This window comes from Panthera pardus, unplaced genomic scaffold (assembly GCF_024362965.1).
Source record: "Panthera pardus isolate Hobbes unplaced genomic scaffold, ASM2436296v1 HiC_scaffold_6, whole genome shotgun sequence".
Taxonomy (NCBI): domain Eukaryota; kingdom Metazoa; phylum Chordata; class Mammalia; order Carnivora; family Felidae; genus Panthera; species Panthera pardus.
The window spans coordinates 95,123,395-95,137,389 of NW_026526991.1; the positions used below are offsets into that span (position 1 = coordinate 95,123,395).

The 13,995-nt window shown below is 48.8% G+C and overlaps 2 protein-coding genes across 4 annotated transcripts in view; one reads left to right on the top strand and one right to left on the bottom strand.

The window, feature by feature from the left end:
* DUSP16 (dual specificity phosphatase 16) overlaps positions 1-3,877 on the top strand; it is an 88,936-nt gene extending 85,059 nt beyond the window's left edge. The window contains exon 8 of the mRNA XM_019451994.2: positions 128-3,877. Within this exon, the coding sequence (XP_019307539.1) occupies positions 128-1,304 (1,177 nt within the window). The 3' untranslated portion in view covers positions 1,305-3,877. The remainder of the gene's footprint in view (positions 1-127) is intronic.
* A 6,184-nt stretch (positions 3,878-10,061) lies between these two features.
* BORCS5 (BLOC-1 related complex subunit 5) overlaps positions 10,062-13,995 on the bottom strand; it is a 98,208-nt gene continuing 94,274 nt past the window's right edge. For all 3 annotated transcript variants that reach the window (XM_053895088.1, XM_053895087.1, XM_019451993.2), the window contains exon 4: positions 10,062-10,784. In XM_053895088.1, coding sequence (XP_053751063.1) covers positions 10,554-10,784 — 231 coding nt within the window. In that variant the 3' untranslated portion in view covers positions 10,062-10,553. The remainder of the gene's footprint in view (positions 10,785-13,995) is intronic.

The window sequence follows — 13,995 nt, forward strand, 5'->3', positions numbered from 1 at the left end:
ATCTTCCATAGGTATTTGGGAGGCTCTAATATTTTCCTATCTTATTTATTCACTTAGTACTCTGAATTTAACACTGTTCTTAAGATAAAGTGTAGTTGTAAAATTTGAGGGTTTTGTTTCTTCATAGATTTGTGAAAGAAAAAAGACCTACCATATCTCCAAACTTCAATTTTCTGGGCCAACTCCTGGACTACGAGAAGAAGATTAAGAACCAGACCGGCACATCAGGGCCAAAGAGCAAACTCAAGCTGCTGCACCTGGAGAAGCCAAATGAACCTGTGCCCGCGGTCTCCGAGGGCGGACAGAAGAGTGAGATGTGCCTCGGTCCACCCTGTGCCAACTCCGCTACCTCAGAGGCGGCAGGGCAAAGGCCCGCGCACCCTGCCGGCGCGCCCGGCTCGCAGCCGCCGCTGCCGGAGGACGGCCCGCTGGTCCAGGCGCTGAGCGGACTGCACCTGCCGTCCGGCAAGCTGGAGGACAGCAGGAAGCTCAAGCGCTCCTTCTCTCTGGACATCAAGTCCGTCTCGTACTCGGCCAGCGTGGCCGCATCCTTGCACGGTTTCCCCTCGTCAGAGGATGCTCTGGAATACTACAAACCCTCCGCGGCTCTGGATGGGACCGGCAAGCTCTGCCAGTTCTCTCCGGTCGAGGAGGTGTCGGAGCAGACTCCAGAAACCAGCCCCGACAAGGAGGAAGCCAACTTCCCCAAGAAGCCTCAGCCCGCCAGGCCCGCAGAGAGCCAGGGCAAGCGGCTGCATTCGGTGCGAGCGACGGGCGGTGGCGCCGCCCAGCGGTCCCTCTTCTCCCCGCTGCACCGAAGCGGGAGCGTGGAGGACAACTGCCACACCAGCTTCCTCTTGGGCCTGTCCGCCAGCCAGCAGCACCTCGCCAAGTCTGCCGCCGGGCTGGGCCTCAAGGGCTGGCACTCCGATATCTTGGCTCCCCAGACCTCCGCCCCTTCCCTGGCCAACAGCTGGTATTTTGCCACGGAGCCCTCGCGCTTCTACTCTGCCTCCGCCGTGTACGGGGGCAGCGCCGGCTACTCGGCCTACAGCTGCAGCCAGCTGCCCACCGGCAGCGACCAAGCGAACTCCGTGCGCAGGCGGCACAAGCCAGGCGACAGGCCCGACTCGCGGCGGAGCTGGCACGAAGAGAGCCCCTTTGAAAAGCAGTTTAAACGCAGAAGCTGCCAGATGGAGTTTGGCGAGAGCATCATGTCCGAGAACAGGTCGCGGGAAGAGCTGGGGAAGGTGGGCAGCCAGTCTAGCTTTTCAGGCAGCATGGAGATCATTGAGGTCTCCTGAGGAGACAGACACTTGTGACTTCTGTTGACAATGTTTGTCTTGTTCACAAAAAAATATTCCCTGTAAATCTGAAGTATATATATGTACATACATATATATTTTTGGAAAACGGAGCTATGGTGTAAAAGCAAAAGATGGATCAACACAGGTGTCTCTCCACACCTGCACTTGAGAGATCAGCTGACACATCTCTCAACGAAAGTGGAAGGGCAAATGCTAGATTTCCTCCTAGACAGATGAGAAACTTTGCAGCGAATTGCACATCCTCTCGTTCTTCCTAAATCCGGTTGTATTTGGTGTTGGAGGACGGAATCCCCTACCATTTAATTTTCGTGTCGTGCCACAGGAGATCTCAAGCACTAGTCTCTGTCCTGTCCCTTCCGTAGTGCACCTTAGCGCTGAGACTGAGCCAGCTCGTGGGTCGGGCGGGTAGACCCCATTAGGGACAGAACCTCATGGTAAATGCAAGAGAAACGATCGCATCCAAAGCGGATTCACGCGTCCACGCTCACCCGGCAGCCGATGCGCGCATCACTCTGCCGGACAGACCGTTAGGGGCCTTGCCGTGGTCTCCTTCGGAGCACACCCAGTACCTCAGACTGCAAGTCGGGGCTCTCACCACTACCAAGTCTGGTAGCCTGTGTCCTAGGCCTTGTGGGTAGGTAGGTAGCTAGGCACACTTTGCAGACCAGTTCAGACTATCTCTGCACAAATTTCCAGTAGGGCCTGGTTGGAGGTGGTACCTTGTTTTCTTCTTCTCAGCTTTATGAAGAGAAGGGAAACCATCTAGGATTCCACTTAACGGCCAGGGATCTGGCAGCATAATGACTGAAGCTAAGGTCGGGAGGCTAAACAAGTCTACCTCCCTCCCTGTAAATCCGAGAATTGTTCAGAACGGTGTTGTTACCTTGGTTTCAGCCAGATGGGGATGTACTTGGGTCGGTAGCAGAGCAGCAGAACTTTCGAGTTCTCAGCCAGAGTACAGTTTTTTCCATTTCGGTCTCACTGCACATATAAGTTTTGTAAAAATCTAACAGGTAGAATGTTATAGGAAACTACCAAGAGGGAGAAACTATGGAAATATTAAAGAACTAACGTTGCTGAGGAGAAGCAGGAAACTCAATTTTTTCTCGATGGTTTTCTCCTCAGCACATGACGAGGGTGGTAGTTCTGTGATTCCCTTTCTGATTTACTAATAGGGCTGAGAGGCTGGTGACGTAAGGAGTGTTCAGAATAACACAGTATAGGAAGGTGAGGGGAAGGTGGTTGGATTTGATTCGTTGTGAGCAGAGTGGAAAGCTACAGCCAAGCTATTCTCAGAAACTATCCCCAGTATTCTTTCAGTAGAAGGGACACATCAAAATGGAGCAGGACCAACGTGGTCTCTCAGCCTTTGACCTACAATCACTGTATGGAATCAATCCTGGCAGCTGAAAATAGGTGATTGGAGCAAGGATACAAGTGTTAGTACATACCTGCTTTTAAACTCCCTGGCTTGAGTCTTGTCAACTATAGTATGGCCCTCTTTTGAAGCCTTAATTCACGTCAGCAGCTTTTGTGTGTGTGTTTGGGGGGGGGGGTTGTCGTTCTTTACTGTAAGTGTAGCTAGTTGCTGACTCATATCTCAGGTTTTTCTGTGTTCGAGAAATGGATAGTCCTTTGACTAGTATGTGACTTTGTGTTTCCTGTGATGACTGCTGAAACCAGCACAGAATGAATGGCGTGACTCAAAGCTGACTTGTTCATGATGATGCTGAGCTTCGCGTAACCTAACTGGTTGTGCGCAAATAACGCGCTGTGATCTGGGTGTAGAAAGAAGGCAGGAAGAGAGGACACCGCACAGGGAAGTCACTGTCATTACATTGAAAAAGTTCTGTTCAATGATCGGAGTTTTTCCACATACATTTAAATTTGGGATGTAACCAGACATTCTCCAGGTTTCACAGAGTAATTTTTGACGTGTTACGTATACACACACCCTTCTTCCAGGGTCTGGTCACAACCGTGGAACATTTCTGAGAAATGAAAGGAACAGCTCCAATCTTAGGTATGTCCCGGGAGGGTTGGGGGGGCTTGGTTTTAACACCTCTCTGGGCAGAAATTTGCCTTCCGTCATTTGGGATTTCTCTTGGCCACGGTTCCCTTCCTTCCTATGACTGATGATGTAGTCAGACACTAAAACCTTTAGTCCTTGATTGCGAATGTCAAATAATCAGTTCTTGGGATCCAGACTGCCATGCCTCAGGGGCAAGCCCTGGAGCTGCTTGGGGGCGGGGGTGGCTGGCTCTCTCGAGTCCGTGATCTTGGGGAAGCCCCGGAGGCTACCGGGGTCATACTGAATGGTGATTTCTAAAAAGCAAAACTAGACTTCTGTGTGAGAAATGCTGGACAATGGCTTAGAACATTTGTCAAGTTAGGTGGAAAGACTGTATAAATGTTTAATATGAATATAGTGTTCTTCTGGAGTAAGATGCCGCCGAATGGTTAAATTGTGCATTTCTCATTTTGATGTTCATGTATGTTAATATGAAATAAAATCAAAACTGGTACCTGTTTATACATAAATAAGAGAAGGACTGTTTCCTTGCAACTATACTCGGTGGGAAGAGCAACATCCAAGTTGCAAAAGGAGGGCTTGGCGGAACCTGTCCTGCTCTCACGGCAGAGAGGACTTGGCTGAAGACAACGTGGTGGGGGCGTCGGATGTAGTACGTGCGCCATCATTCACACGGGACGCTTGGCTAAGGGCGCGATGCTGGCCCGTGTTCTCTAACATGCACACCACATGCCCACGACAGCGCAGAACCCCAGGCACCCAGCGAATATTTGCTGACTGTATCAAGAACAGGTACAGGGGAGGAAGAAGACCAGATACACATCTGTGGTACATTCTAATGGGATGTATATGTGGTTTTAGAATTCTTGTGGGGAAAACTGAGGAAGTTATTAAAGATCTGTTCTGCATCCTTGCCACGTACATCTCAACGACCCCTCTGCTTATAAATGACACTGCACGTGACAATATGTGAGACTAGCAGCTTAGTCCCATCAGTGTGTCAATAATTATGCATCAAGGGAATAAAGCATTTACATTTATAAACCAATATGCTTCATAATAAAGCATATTATCTTGGAATAATAGAACTACAGGTGATGTCATTTAAGTTGGTTGTGACAGGCTTCTGAGCTGAAGCTAAATTTAAGAAAATTTACAAGTGAGAAGGATTGTGCCGGGTGGGCAGAGACTTGGCCAGGACCTTGCAAAGAACCAGGGTTGGGCACCGGAGAGAAAAGGGGGTGTAGAATAAATCTGCCTCCAGAGACGGTGGCTTGAGGCAGCAGGTGTTCGAGTGACAGGCTTTGGATGAGAAGGTGTACGTACACGCACTGACCGGGGGCCTCTCGAGAGACCATCAAGGGCAGGCTAGTGCTGGAGACTAGTCTGGGTCTGACAACAAAAATTAGACCAGGGCTTGGGCTAAGGGGAAACCGGGAAGGTCTAGATGGGAAGGGGAGGGTGTACCTTATGGGGCCAGACGACAGCAACTCTTTACCCTCAAAGCCTTCACTGGCGTTTTCTCTTAAATCCCGTCTGGTTTTGTCCTCGGACGCGAGGCAGAAATGTTTTAGGTCTAGTAAAATTTGTCGAGGTGCTTTTCTCTGAATATTACTCTTCCGCATCTATAAATGGAAGAGGGAAGGGAGTTATTTCTAGCATTCCGTGAGGCCCATTCATCCTTGTGCAGCGTAATTATACTTGGTTATATCCTACAGTATTGTGAAATCAACTGGAAAATTACGTCACTACCTTGGAAGATGTTCACAAGTCAATCACGTTGTTTATGTGCAGGGGCATCAAATCGGGTTTATGTAAAAAGAAGCTTCATTCCACTGGTTCTAGCCGAAACATTAAAGTCAGTGGAAACGCGGTCCCACAGGAAATGCTGAATGGGACCTCGCAGGAGCAGAGTCACAGGCAAACAGGGCGGCTTGGAGAGGGTCAGTTCGGCTGTGGTCGGGGTTCTCTCTGCTCAAAGGAACTGGGACAGTTTCAAAGGCTGAATTTAAAGTACTTGGTTCACCAAAGCTTTTGGCATGAATCCTGCCTCGCTGTAGAATAAAAATAAAAGGTGGCAGTAGGAATATGCCTCGACTGGTGAAGAAAATGGGTCATTAGCAAGGTCCCTCGGGTCTCACACTGATACCGATAACCCAGAACAGATTCCTGAGAGCAATGGGCACACGTCAGCACGACACATGAGATACTGGGTCCCCTAGTAAGCAACTAGGTCTGGCTGCCAAATTTTTTTATTTTTTGGTCTGAGGCCTGTGGATAAGTTATCTGGTCACCCTTCCCCTCTGTAGTTGGGGCATCTGAATGGAAGCTACATGCCCTGTGTGTGTGCAAAAAATCAAATGTTCCTCATTACAAATCAGCCTACAGCAATGACATCTTCTCTCGGGATGTAGAACAGTTCACCTAAAACGTCCCCCAAGAAGCAAAACTGTCACTTCACTCTACCCTTCAGTCTTCAGGATCAGCATTTTAAGTAATTTCCTACTGTGTGGTGTAGGTCTTGGTTTAGCTGAGGTATAAACAAATTGGGAAGACAATTTCAACTCTTAAAACGTGTTTGCTCACGGCTCTCATTTCTGAAGATTCCTGGTTTTGTCCAGGGACTTGCTGAGGGAAATGCCAAAGCTAAGTGAGTTCTACAAATCCACAAAAGCGGTGGCACAGGTCAGTCCCCCAGGGCCATTACTTTACGTAACCTTGGAAACAGCATGTTTGGTAATAGTCGTAATGAACCTGCTTCCTAAGTCAGTGGAAAGAAGCAAAGAAATACCTAGAAGATATTTTTTTAATAAAAAACCCACCTAATTTCTTGAGTGCACTCCTGTATCTCTGGATACGGAGTCCCCAAAATTCATTTCGTCAAATACTCTGGGCCAAGAATATAAACTATGTTCTAAAGAATGGCAGAATTTTAAGGGAAACAAAGACATGATATCTGTATAATTATATAGGCTCTCATGAAGCCTACACTATTACTTGCTCTTAACCCTACAATTGATTTTTTAAAAATACTTACTCACTTTGAGTAGGGAGAGGGGCAGAGAGAGAGACAGAGAAAGAGAGAATCCCAAGCAGACTTGACTCTGTCAGCGCAGAGCCCGATGCGGGGGCTCTAATTCACAAACCATGAGATCATGATCTGAGCCGAAACCAAGAGTTGGATGCCTAATGACTGAGCCACCCAGGCACCCCAAGCCCACAATTCATTTACTAGAAACTTCCATGCACATAATACAAGGAGTGAAGGCCAGCTTCCACCAGCCTCCTACTTCGAGTCAAGCAAGGAGCCTGCGGTCTAGGGACCTATTTGACAGTGTTCGTAGAGATGCATAGATCGGTATGCAAAACAGATTCTCAAAAGAGGGGAGCCGCTGGACACTTTCTAATTAATAAAGAGAAGGAAAGACGCTCTCTGTTGGGAGCTCGTAATTTAAAGTCACTACCAAAACCAAGGGCCACTGCTCAGAGACAGCAGCTAAAGATGCCCCTCGCTGTCACAAAAGTGGCATCCTGGAGCAGGCAGGGGCCTGCGAGCCCACCCAGACCAGCTCACACGGTAGGGAGGTGGAAACAGACTCAGGGAAATTAAGTGATGTGTCAAGATTCAAGGCTGGAAACGGACAGCCCGGCTCTCTGACGACAACCGGTTGCCTTTTTATCCCCGAAGCATCCTGTAGGGTCCAGATGGGTCACTGGGCATTGAGGGACAGAGAGCCAGCAGAACTCTTTGGCAAATCAGATTCCCAGAATCCTTCAGAAAAGATCAAATCCCGAGGAGGTAAAGGACTGGTATTGCACATTACCAGTCAGGGGTCCATCCATCTGAGAAGAGCCACTAGGAGTGATAGAGAATCAGGGGGTTGTTAAAGGACTGACCTGCAGCACTGAATTACAGATGCTGGTAAGAGAGCCCCAGTTCAGCTGCTGCTTGTTCACCTGAAGTCCCTGGGCGGGTGGTCCGGAAAGAAGGCGGCAGTGCGGTCTGGGAGCGCCGGGACAGCTGGAGCCTGCAAGCCACTCGCGGGAACCCGCATCTGCCTCTTGCTGGCCGGACCCGCGCTGGCCTCTCCTCTAAGCCTTCGTCCTCCTGCTGCAAGTGACCTGAAGGAGAAGCTAGATTCATACCTGACCCCCGATCTGGAAGAACCGAAGGCAGAGTTCTGTGGGGGCCGGAGGAGCCGAGAGCCCGGCCGCTGCGCCCACCGAAGGTGCAGCGGGTCTGCGAAAACGTGCACGAGGTGCAACAGGGCACGGCGTCCGGCGACCTTCAGCAAGTAAGCACGGCTACGGCTTTCCGTCCGCTTCCAAATTCGTGCAAATTTCTCTTGTGGCCACCCCCTACCTAACCAGAAATGAATAGGGAAGGGAATTCTGGAAAACAGTTCAGCTTCGCCAAGTTGACAACGTTGCCAAAACACCCCACACCACAAAGATCAACTGGAATTCTCTTAAAAAAGAAAATACCGAATTTGCCTGTGGTACATAAGCCCCTATGTACTCAGGACCCAAATCGTTTTGTCTTTTTATGCATTTTTTTTTTTCCCCAGTAAACTCTACACCCAACGTGGGGCTTGAGCTCACGATCAAGAGTCACATGCTGCACCGACTGGGCCAGCCAGGTGCTCTTGTCTAACTTCTTCATAAGAAAACGAGTTGGATGGAGAGCTGGCTGGCTGAGAATTTTCTCCTGCCGTGTTAGGTCTGCCTTTCTGCCATGTTCATGCCTTGAACTATTGAAACGCAGTGAGAAAGCTCCATCCTCAGGAGGCTTAGTCTGTGTCTCCTTTTATTTGTTCTGCCCTTGTATTTGTAAATTGTACTAAGTGCGGTGATGGTAAGAGCACCTGACCCCTGAGCTGTTTTCAGAGCTCTTCGTTCTCTGAAAGCTGCAGGCACGGCCCTGCGTTCAGAGCTGGGTTCTGCACACGCCAGGAACTCAGAAAAAGACCATGATGCGCGTGGCTTACAAACACCACTTCCTGTAGGTCTCGGCAAAAGGAACAGAAGTATTCCTTGCACTCCTTTTTTTTGCAAAAACCAATTTCTGCCAATTTGAAACTAACAAATAGTTCGAAGACCGTAATGAGCGCAGGGGGCACCGAGTCTAGTAGCTATAACAGGTATTAAAATGTATTGTGAAATTATATTAACACAGTATGAAAAAATGAAAAACAGCACGAAATGCTATTGGAAGATCAATGGATTAGAATGTAGTTCAGAACGAGATCCTCAATTATATGGAAATTCACTACATGATAGAAATCACTACATGATACACATGTGCATGTGTATTTGCCCATCAGAGGGAAGACACATTATTCATTAAATGTTGCCCTCCCGTTAACCTTAGCTATTAATAGGTTTCTAAGAAACAGAATGTCTTTCTTGATTTGTACCTTCTAATAAATTGTTCTAGAAATGGTTTAAGACCCAGTAAACCTGACCATCAAAAGGCATTAGAAACACAAACTTCTTCCACCAGTGCGGCCCAACAAAGTCCTCACTCCCCACCACATGGCTTCCAAGTCCCCCACGACTCCCTCCGACCCCTTCATCGCCTCAGGCGGGACATCTCTACCCCATCTTCCTTCTGGGGAAGGAAGGGCATCGGGTCCCATGGAGGCGGAAATGCGATCTGAAGGTTGCCCTCTGGAAAAGCTGGATGCACCTTGACCTCTTTCCTTGGCCCATCTTGTCTTTCCAGCTCAGAGGAATGAACAATCTTGATATTTTGGGGATGTTTCTTAAAAATCCTAGAAGCAGTTGATTTTTTTCCTGTGTCTGAATTAAAAAAAAAATTTTTACTTAGCTTAGTTTGCTCATGTATCTTCTGTCATCCAGTTGTTTTATGTCCCACATTTTATTCTGGGTTCTAAGAACCTTACAAAATAGTATCTGATTAAAATCCGAGATTAGAGTCAGATCAAGTTTACCCAAGATACGCTAAATTAAGTAGGACCCGTTTTAATCTTATAAATATACCAAAGGCTGTTGTTGACGTCTAAGAAACGCCTTGTAAAGGTTGAAGGAATAAAGGGAGCACGGGTGCATGACAGGCTGGCCCCAGAGGCGTCCCCGTGTCCCCCAGCGCTTGGTCTCACTTGCCCGCCTCGCTATGTTCCTACATTCCATTTCTTTGTGTCTTCAGTCTTTTCTTCCATGGGGACATTTATGACGTGCTCTAAGAACTTGTGTGGTTACTCAAGTTCAGTTCCCAAACTCCCATAGAAATTCAGTAGCGTTCTAAGTTTTGTGTCTTCAGAAAAGAAGGGCGGGGACTACCCAGACATTTTTGTATTCAGGGCACAGCGTCAGACACATCGAGTGGGCTCAATAAATATCTGCTGTAGGCAGGTCAAACCCCGACCACACCACAGGCTTTCCAGGCTAGTAAAATAAATGCCGGTTAAAGCCATGTTACAAAACTCGGAGCCTCGCCAGTGCTGATGTGATAAAAAGAATCCTAAACTACGCGTGCATCAAGGAAACCAGTCGTGGGGGGGGGGGGGGGAGGCGGACCTTGTGAGGATGCTGAGAGGAAGTGTTCAGTTTCTGATGACAACATGTGAGGGACACCGTAACCTAGCGCACCAACAAATACCACAAGCGCAGGAAGAGGTGCCCCAGATAAAGACCCGACGTGATATAAACAGGGCAGGAACAGTAACAACACCGAGACCTGGAGCAAATTGGTTCTTTATGTTTGCAGTTCAGACCCCGGAAAGCCTGCGGAGGAGAACGGCCTGAGGACACTGAGGACACAGAGCTGCTTTGAACATTTCTCCCCTCCTCTCCGTGTTTTCACTCCGCAAGCTAGACCTGACACTACGCGCTTCCAACTAAAAACACAACGAAACCCTAAACAAAATAAAAACAATTCCCAATGCAGAGTCCTGTAACAGATTCCTAATAATTCAAATGTTCCAGCTTCGGTTAGCACCGAGACTTGGTTTGGTTTGTTTTGCAAACGGAAAAAAATGCCTCAAGGAAAGGGGTGGGGAGGGCAGCATCAGACCTTCAGGGAGAACCGAAGCCTCCAACCAGCTTCGAGATCCAGTCACATCAGGGTCCTCTGGTTCCAGCCGTCCTCACCCTCGGGGCCCTGCTGGGGTGGGGCCAGGCGGGGTCCCCACAGAACGACAGCCCAGCCTGGCAGGAGGGGGCGGGCAGCTCTACAGCCTGAGCTCTCGGTCGGGTTTCATGCTGAATGGCTCCAGCCTCTCGCTCTCGGGCAGCATGCTGTTGAGCCGCTCCATCAGGGGCACGGTCTGGTCGATGCCCATCTGGATGCGGCGGAGGATGGCGGACATTTCATTGACCTTCTGGATCTGCTCCGCATATTTGGCGTATCTTTTCTGGCGCTCTTGCATGAAGCTAAAGAGAGTTTCTACGGACAAATCCATCTGCGGAGGGAGAGAAGTGCAATACGTTAAACCCAGATGAACCAAATCCTCCCGAGAGGATCGGGGTCCAGCGTGAGCCCCACAGGTCAGGAGGCGGCGCTGGGGGGATTTAAAACCCCTCCTGATGAAGCTTGACGACCGCTGCCCCACAGTCACCCCTGGACGGGGACGAAGGGATGATGGTTTCTGGCTCTGTGGTGGGCACGTGAGCCTCTTATACCTTGGGGAGACCCTCAGATTTCTCTCTTTCTACATAAAGGCCAGGGTTTGAATGTGGCTCTGCCGCTGGAGGTGATACTTCCCTCTGTCCCAGGGCCCGTATCTGCAAAAAACAGGGAACGGATTCCCAAGATGCAGGGTTGCCGCGAGGATGAAATGAGAGAGTGCATCCAACGCGGGACTATCGGGGTTCAGGGGTGCCTCCAAATACATTCCTCAGCCCTCCCTCTCTTCCTTGCAGCCAGTAGGCTGGGGGCAGGGGACACAGGGGCAGGGGTGGCGTTCCTTGACGAGCAAGGCTCACGACCGGACCGCGGACCACAATGCCGCCAGGCAGACTGCTTCATGCCCCCCCCCCCCACCACCAGTGGGACGACGGTTAGGCTCTGGGCAACCATTTTGTGACTATTTTCTTCCCCTGGTGAAGTTCTTTGGAACCTATTATCTGGATGAAAGTGGGGGAGGGAACCTCCGGGATGTCAGGTGCCTGTATCCACCTCCTCCTGTGTAGGGAAGAAACAGCCAAACTACTAAGACTCCAAGTTCTACCCTTAAATTAAGTTCAAAGGCTACTTCAGCCCTTCGTTTTCGTCTATTCCAGGAACATGCCCCTTCCCAGCGCCCCAGCCTCATGCAAAGTACTGGCATCTACTACACATGACCAGAGCCTCTGGAAATGGTGTGATAAAAACCCAAACAAACAAGCAGACGCAGAGGAGCCCAAAGCCAGCCCCAAGAAAAAACAACCATTTTTTAGACTGTGTGTGTGTGTGTGTGTGTGTGTGTGTGTGTGTGTGTGTGGCAGTGGAGAGGAGATGGAGAAGGGATGGCGAGTAAGGGGGTGTTAGAAGAACTTAGTGCTTGTTTTTTCTATGTTGGTTCTTTCCTCACTTGTTTTGAAATGCCCAGAGGACCAAAAACAAAACAAACAAAAAAACCACCACCACAACAAAAACCCAGCTAGCGGGAGAGGAGGGAGGGAGGGAGAGACAAAACATCAACCTCCCAATACTGTGGAAACAATTTCTACCTTCAGGTGGTTCTCTGCAACCCTGTTCGGTCATTTAGCACTTTGAAGGTAGTGGGCCAGTAAGTTACAAGGTCCGTAAGAGTCAACCGTGGGCCTTTTCAGGATGGTAGTTCAATCCGGCACCTAGAAACACTCTGCCTTCCGACAGACACCGGGCAATGTGGGAGCTTGCTGAAATCCTCATGAGAACCAGCCCCACTCACCGAACTGCCCGCTCCGGCATTCAGAACCATTGTGCATTTTTACATTTCACTTGGCAGTGGTGTTCCCGCCCTCACCACCCCCAACTCTACCAGACCAGGCACCCGGGAGGTTTATCTGAAATGGCCTCCGAGACTGTAACTTATCATGTCTAAGGCCCCTGGCAATCAACCACTTCCCCCATGAGTTACACCTGATCAGACAGTGGCATTTGTTCAAATGACATATCCTCGCCTACACATTTCCTCATCTGACTGGGGCCCATGCCTGATGTATCCAAAGCCATTCCATGTTTAATGCCTTGGTGCAAGCATGCTGTTTATACAGGCTGACAGTAAGTATGTCTCTCGAGTCAATTCCACGACAGTCCATGGAAGAAAAAAAACCACAGAAGAGGAAATTTGAGGCTGAGCGACCCGCAAGGTCTGTGATGGAACCAAAACCAGAACGCAGATCTCCTCAGTCTAGCGTCTTCCTTTCACCCACGCTGTCTACGCAAGAGAGCGTGCCATGACTTGTGCATAAGATTCTAACTGGTGCGTGGCATGGCATTAGAGAACATGATGGAGGCGTTACTGCCTTTAAATCCTTTCCCACTCTTTCTGACCGCTGCAAGGAAAGTCTCACGTTGGTGAAAGTAAGACTTTAATACCTGGAAAAGTGTAACAGAACTGGTGATACCTGTTTCTCATGTCCCTGTCCTTTGCCCTCCCGAGGCAACAATGTTGCTGATCCCTAATCCCTACCTTTGTGGGCACCCGTGAACCGCCGGTACAGACTCATTCCAGCACATCTGACCAGACTTTAGGTTGGAAGTCAGTATCTAATGCAATTCCACACCTTACCATTTTGACAATCTGGAACGTATCCTTATTCACCTTTCCTCTATTTTTGGGCAGAGACTGTAATAAGGAAGCATATATATAATGCATATAATCAACAGACATTCTTGAGTATGACAGAGTGCCACACAGCATGCGAGGTCCTAAGGATATAGACACTGAGAACCAAACTACTGACACCAAAGCTTATTGTGCACACTAACATGACTCTTCTTTTGTACTATCTTTATTAACGTAACTTTGCCATTCCAGAAAATCCATCTCAGTAAAACAAACAAACAAAAAAAAAAACCCTACTCGAGTCTCCAATAAACAGAGAATGGCTGTTTATCTTCCACAGCTCTTGCCTCAAAACCCATGCCTTGCTGTGACCCATGACTGAGTTCCAGTCAGTGGTATGTATGTGTGGAAACCTCTTGTGGCAGCTTCTGGGTATCTTCCTTAAAACTTAGCTGCCACGTACTCTTTGCTCCTCCCTCTTTAGCCTTTCCTTCACTCTGCTCCTGCTGGAATGCAGATGCAGCCGCCTTAGACCATGAGAATAAGTAAGGTCACGTCCTAGGGTTGGTAGAGCAGTGACTTAGAAGTTTCGCCCTGTGAGGACTGTGTGGATGAGAACAGTCCCAGGCCTGGGAAAGAAGAAATGTCCATTCTGTGTCAGTCACGGTAATTTTGGATCTCTGTAACACCAATTTAACTTAACTTATACTGACAGAAATGAATGAGGTGAACTCCCTACCCTCAAGGGACTCACTGTTTACTCTTACATTCATACCTCAAATGCTGCCCTACACATGCATGGACTGTCTCTGATGGTGGTACATTTCAAAGGACAGGTGAAAAAAGAAGGTGAAATTATTTGTGGGCATAACTGCAGGCTTTACTAAGGCATTAGTTATCTGTACAATATGCTCAACCT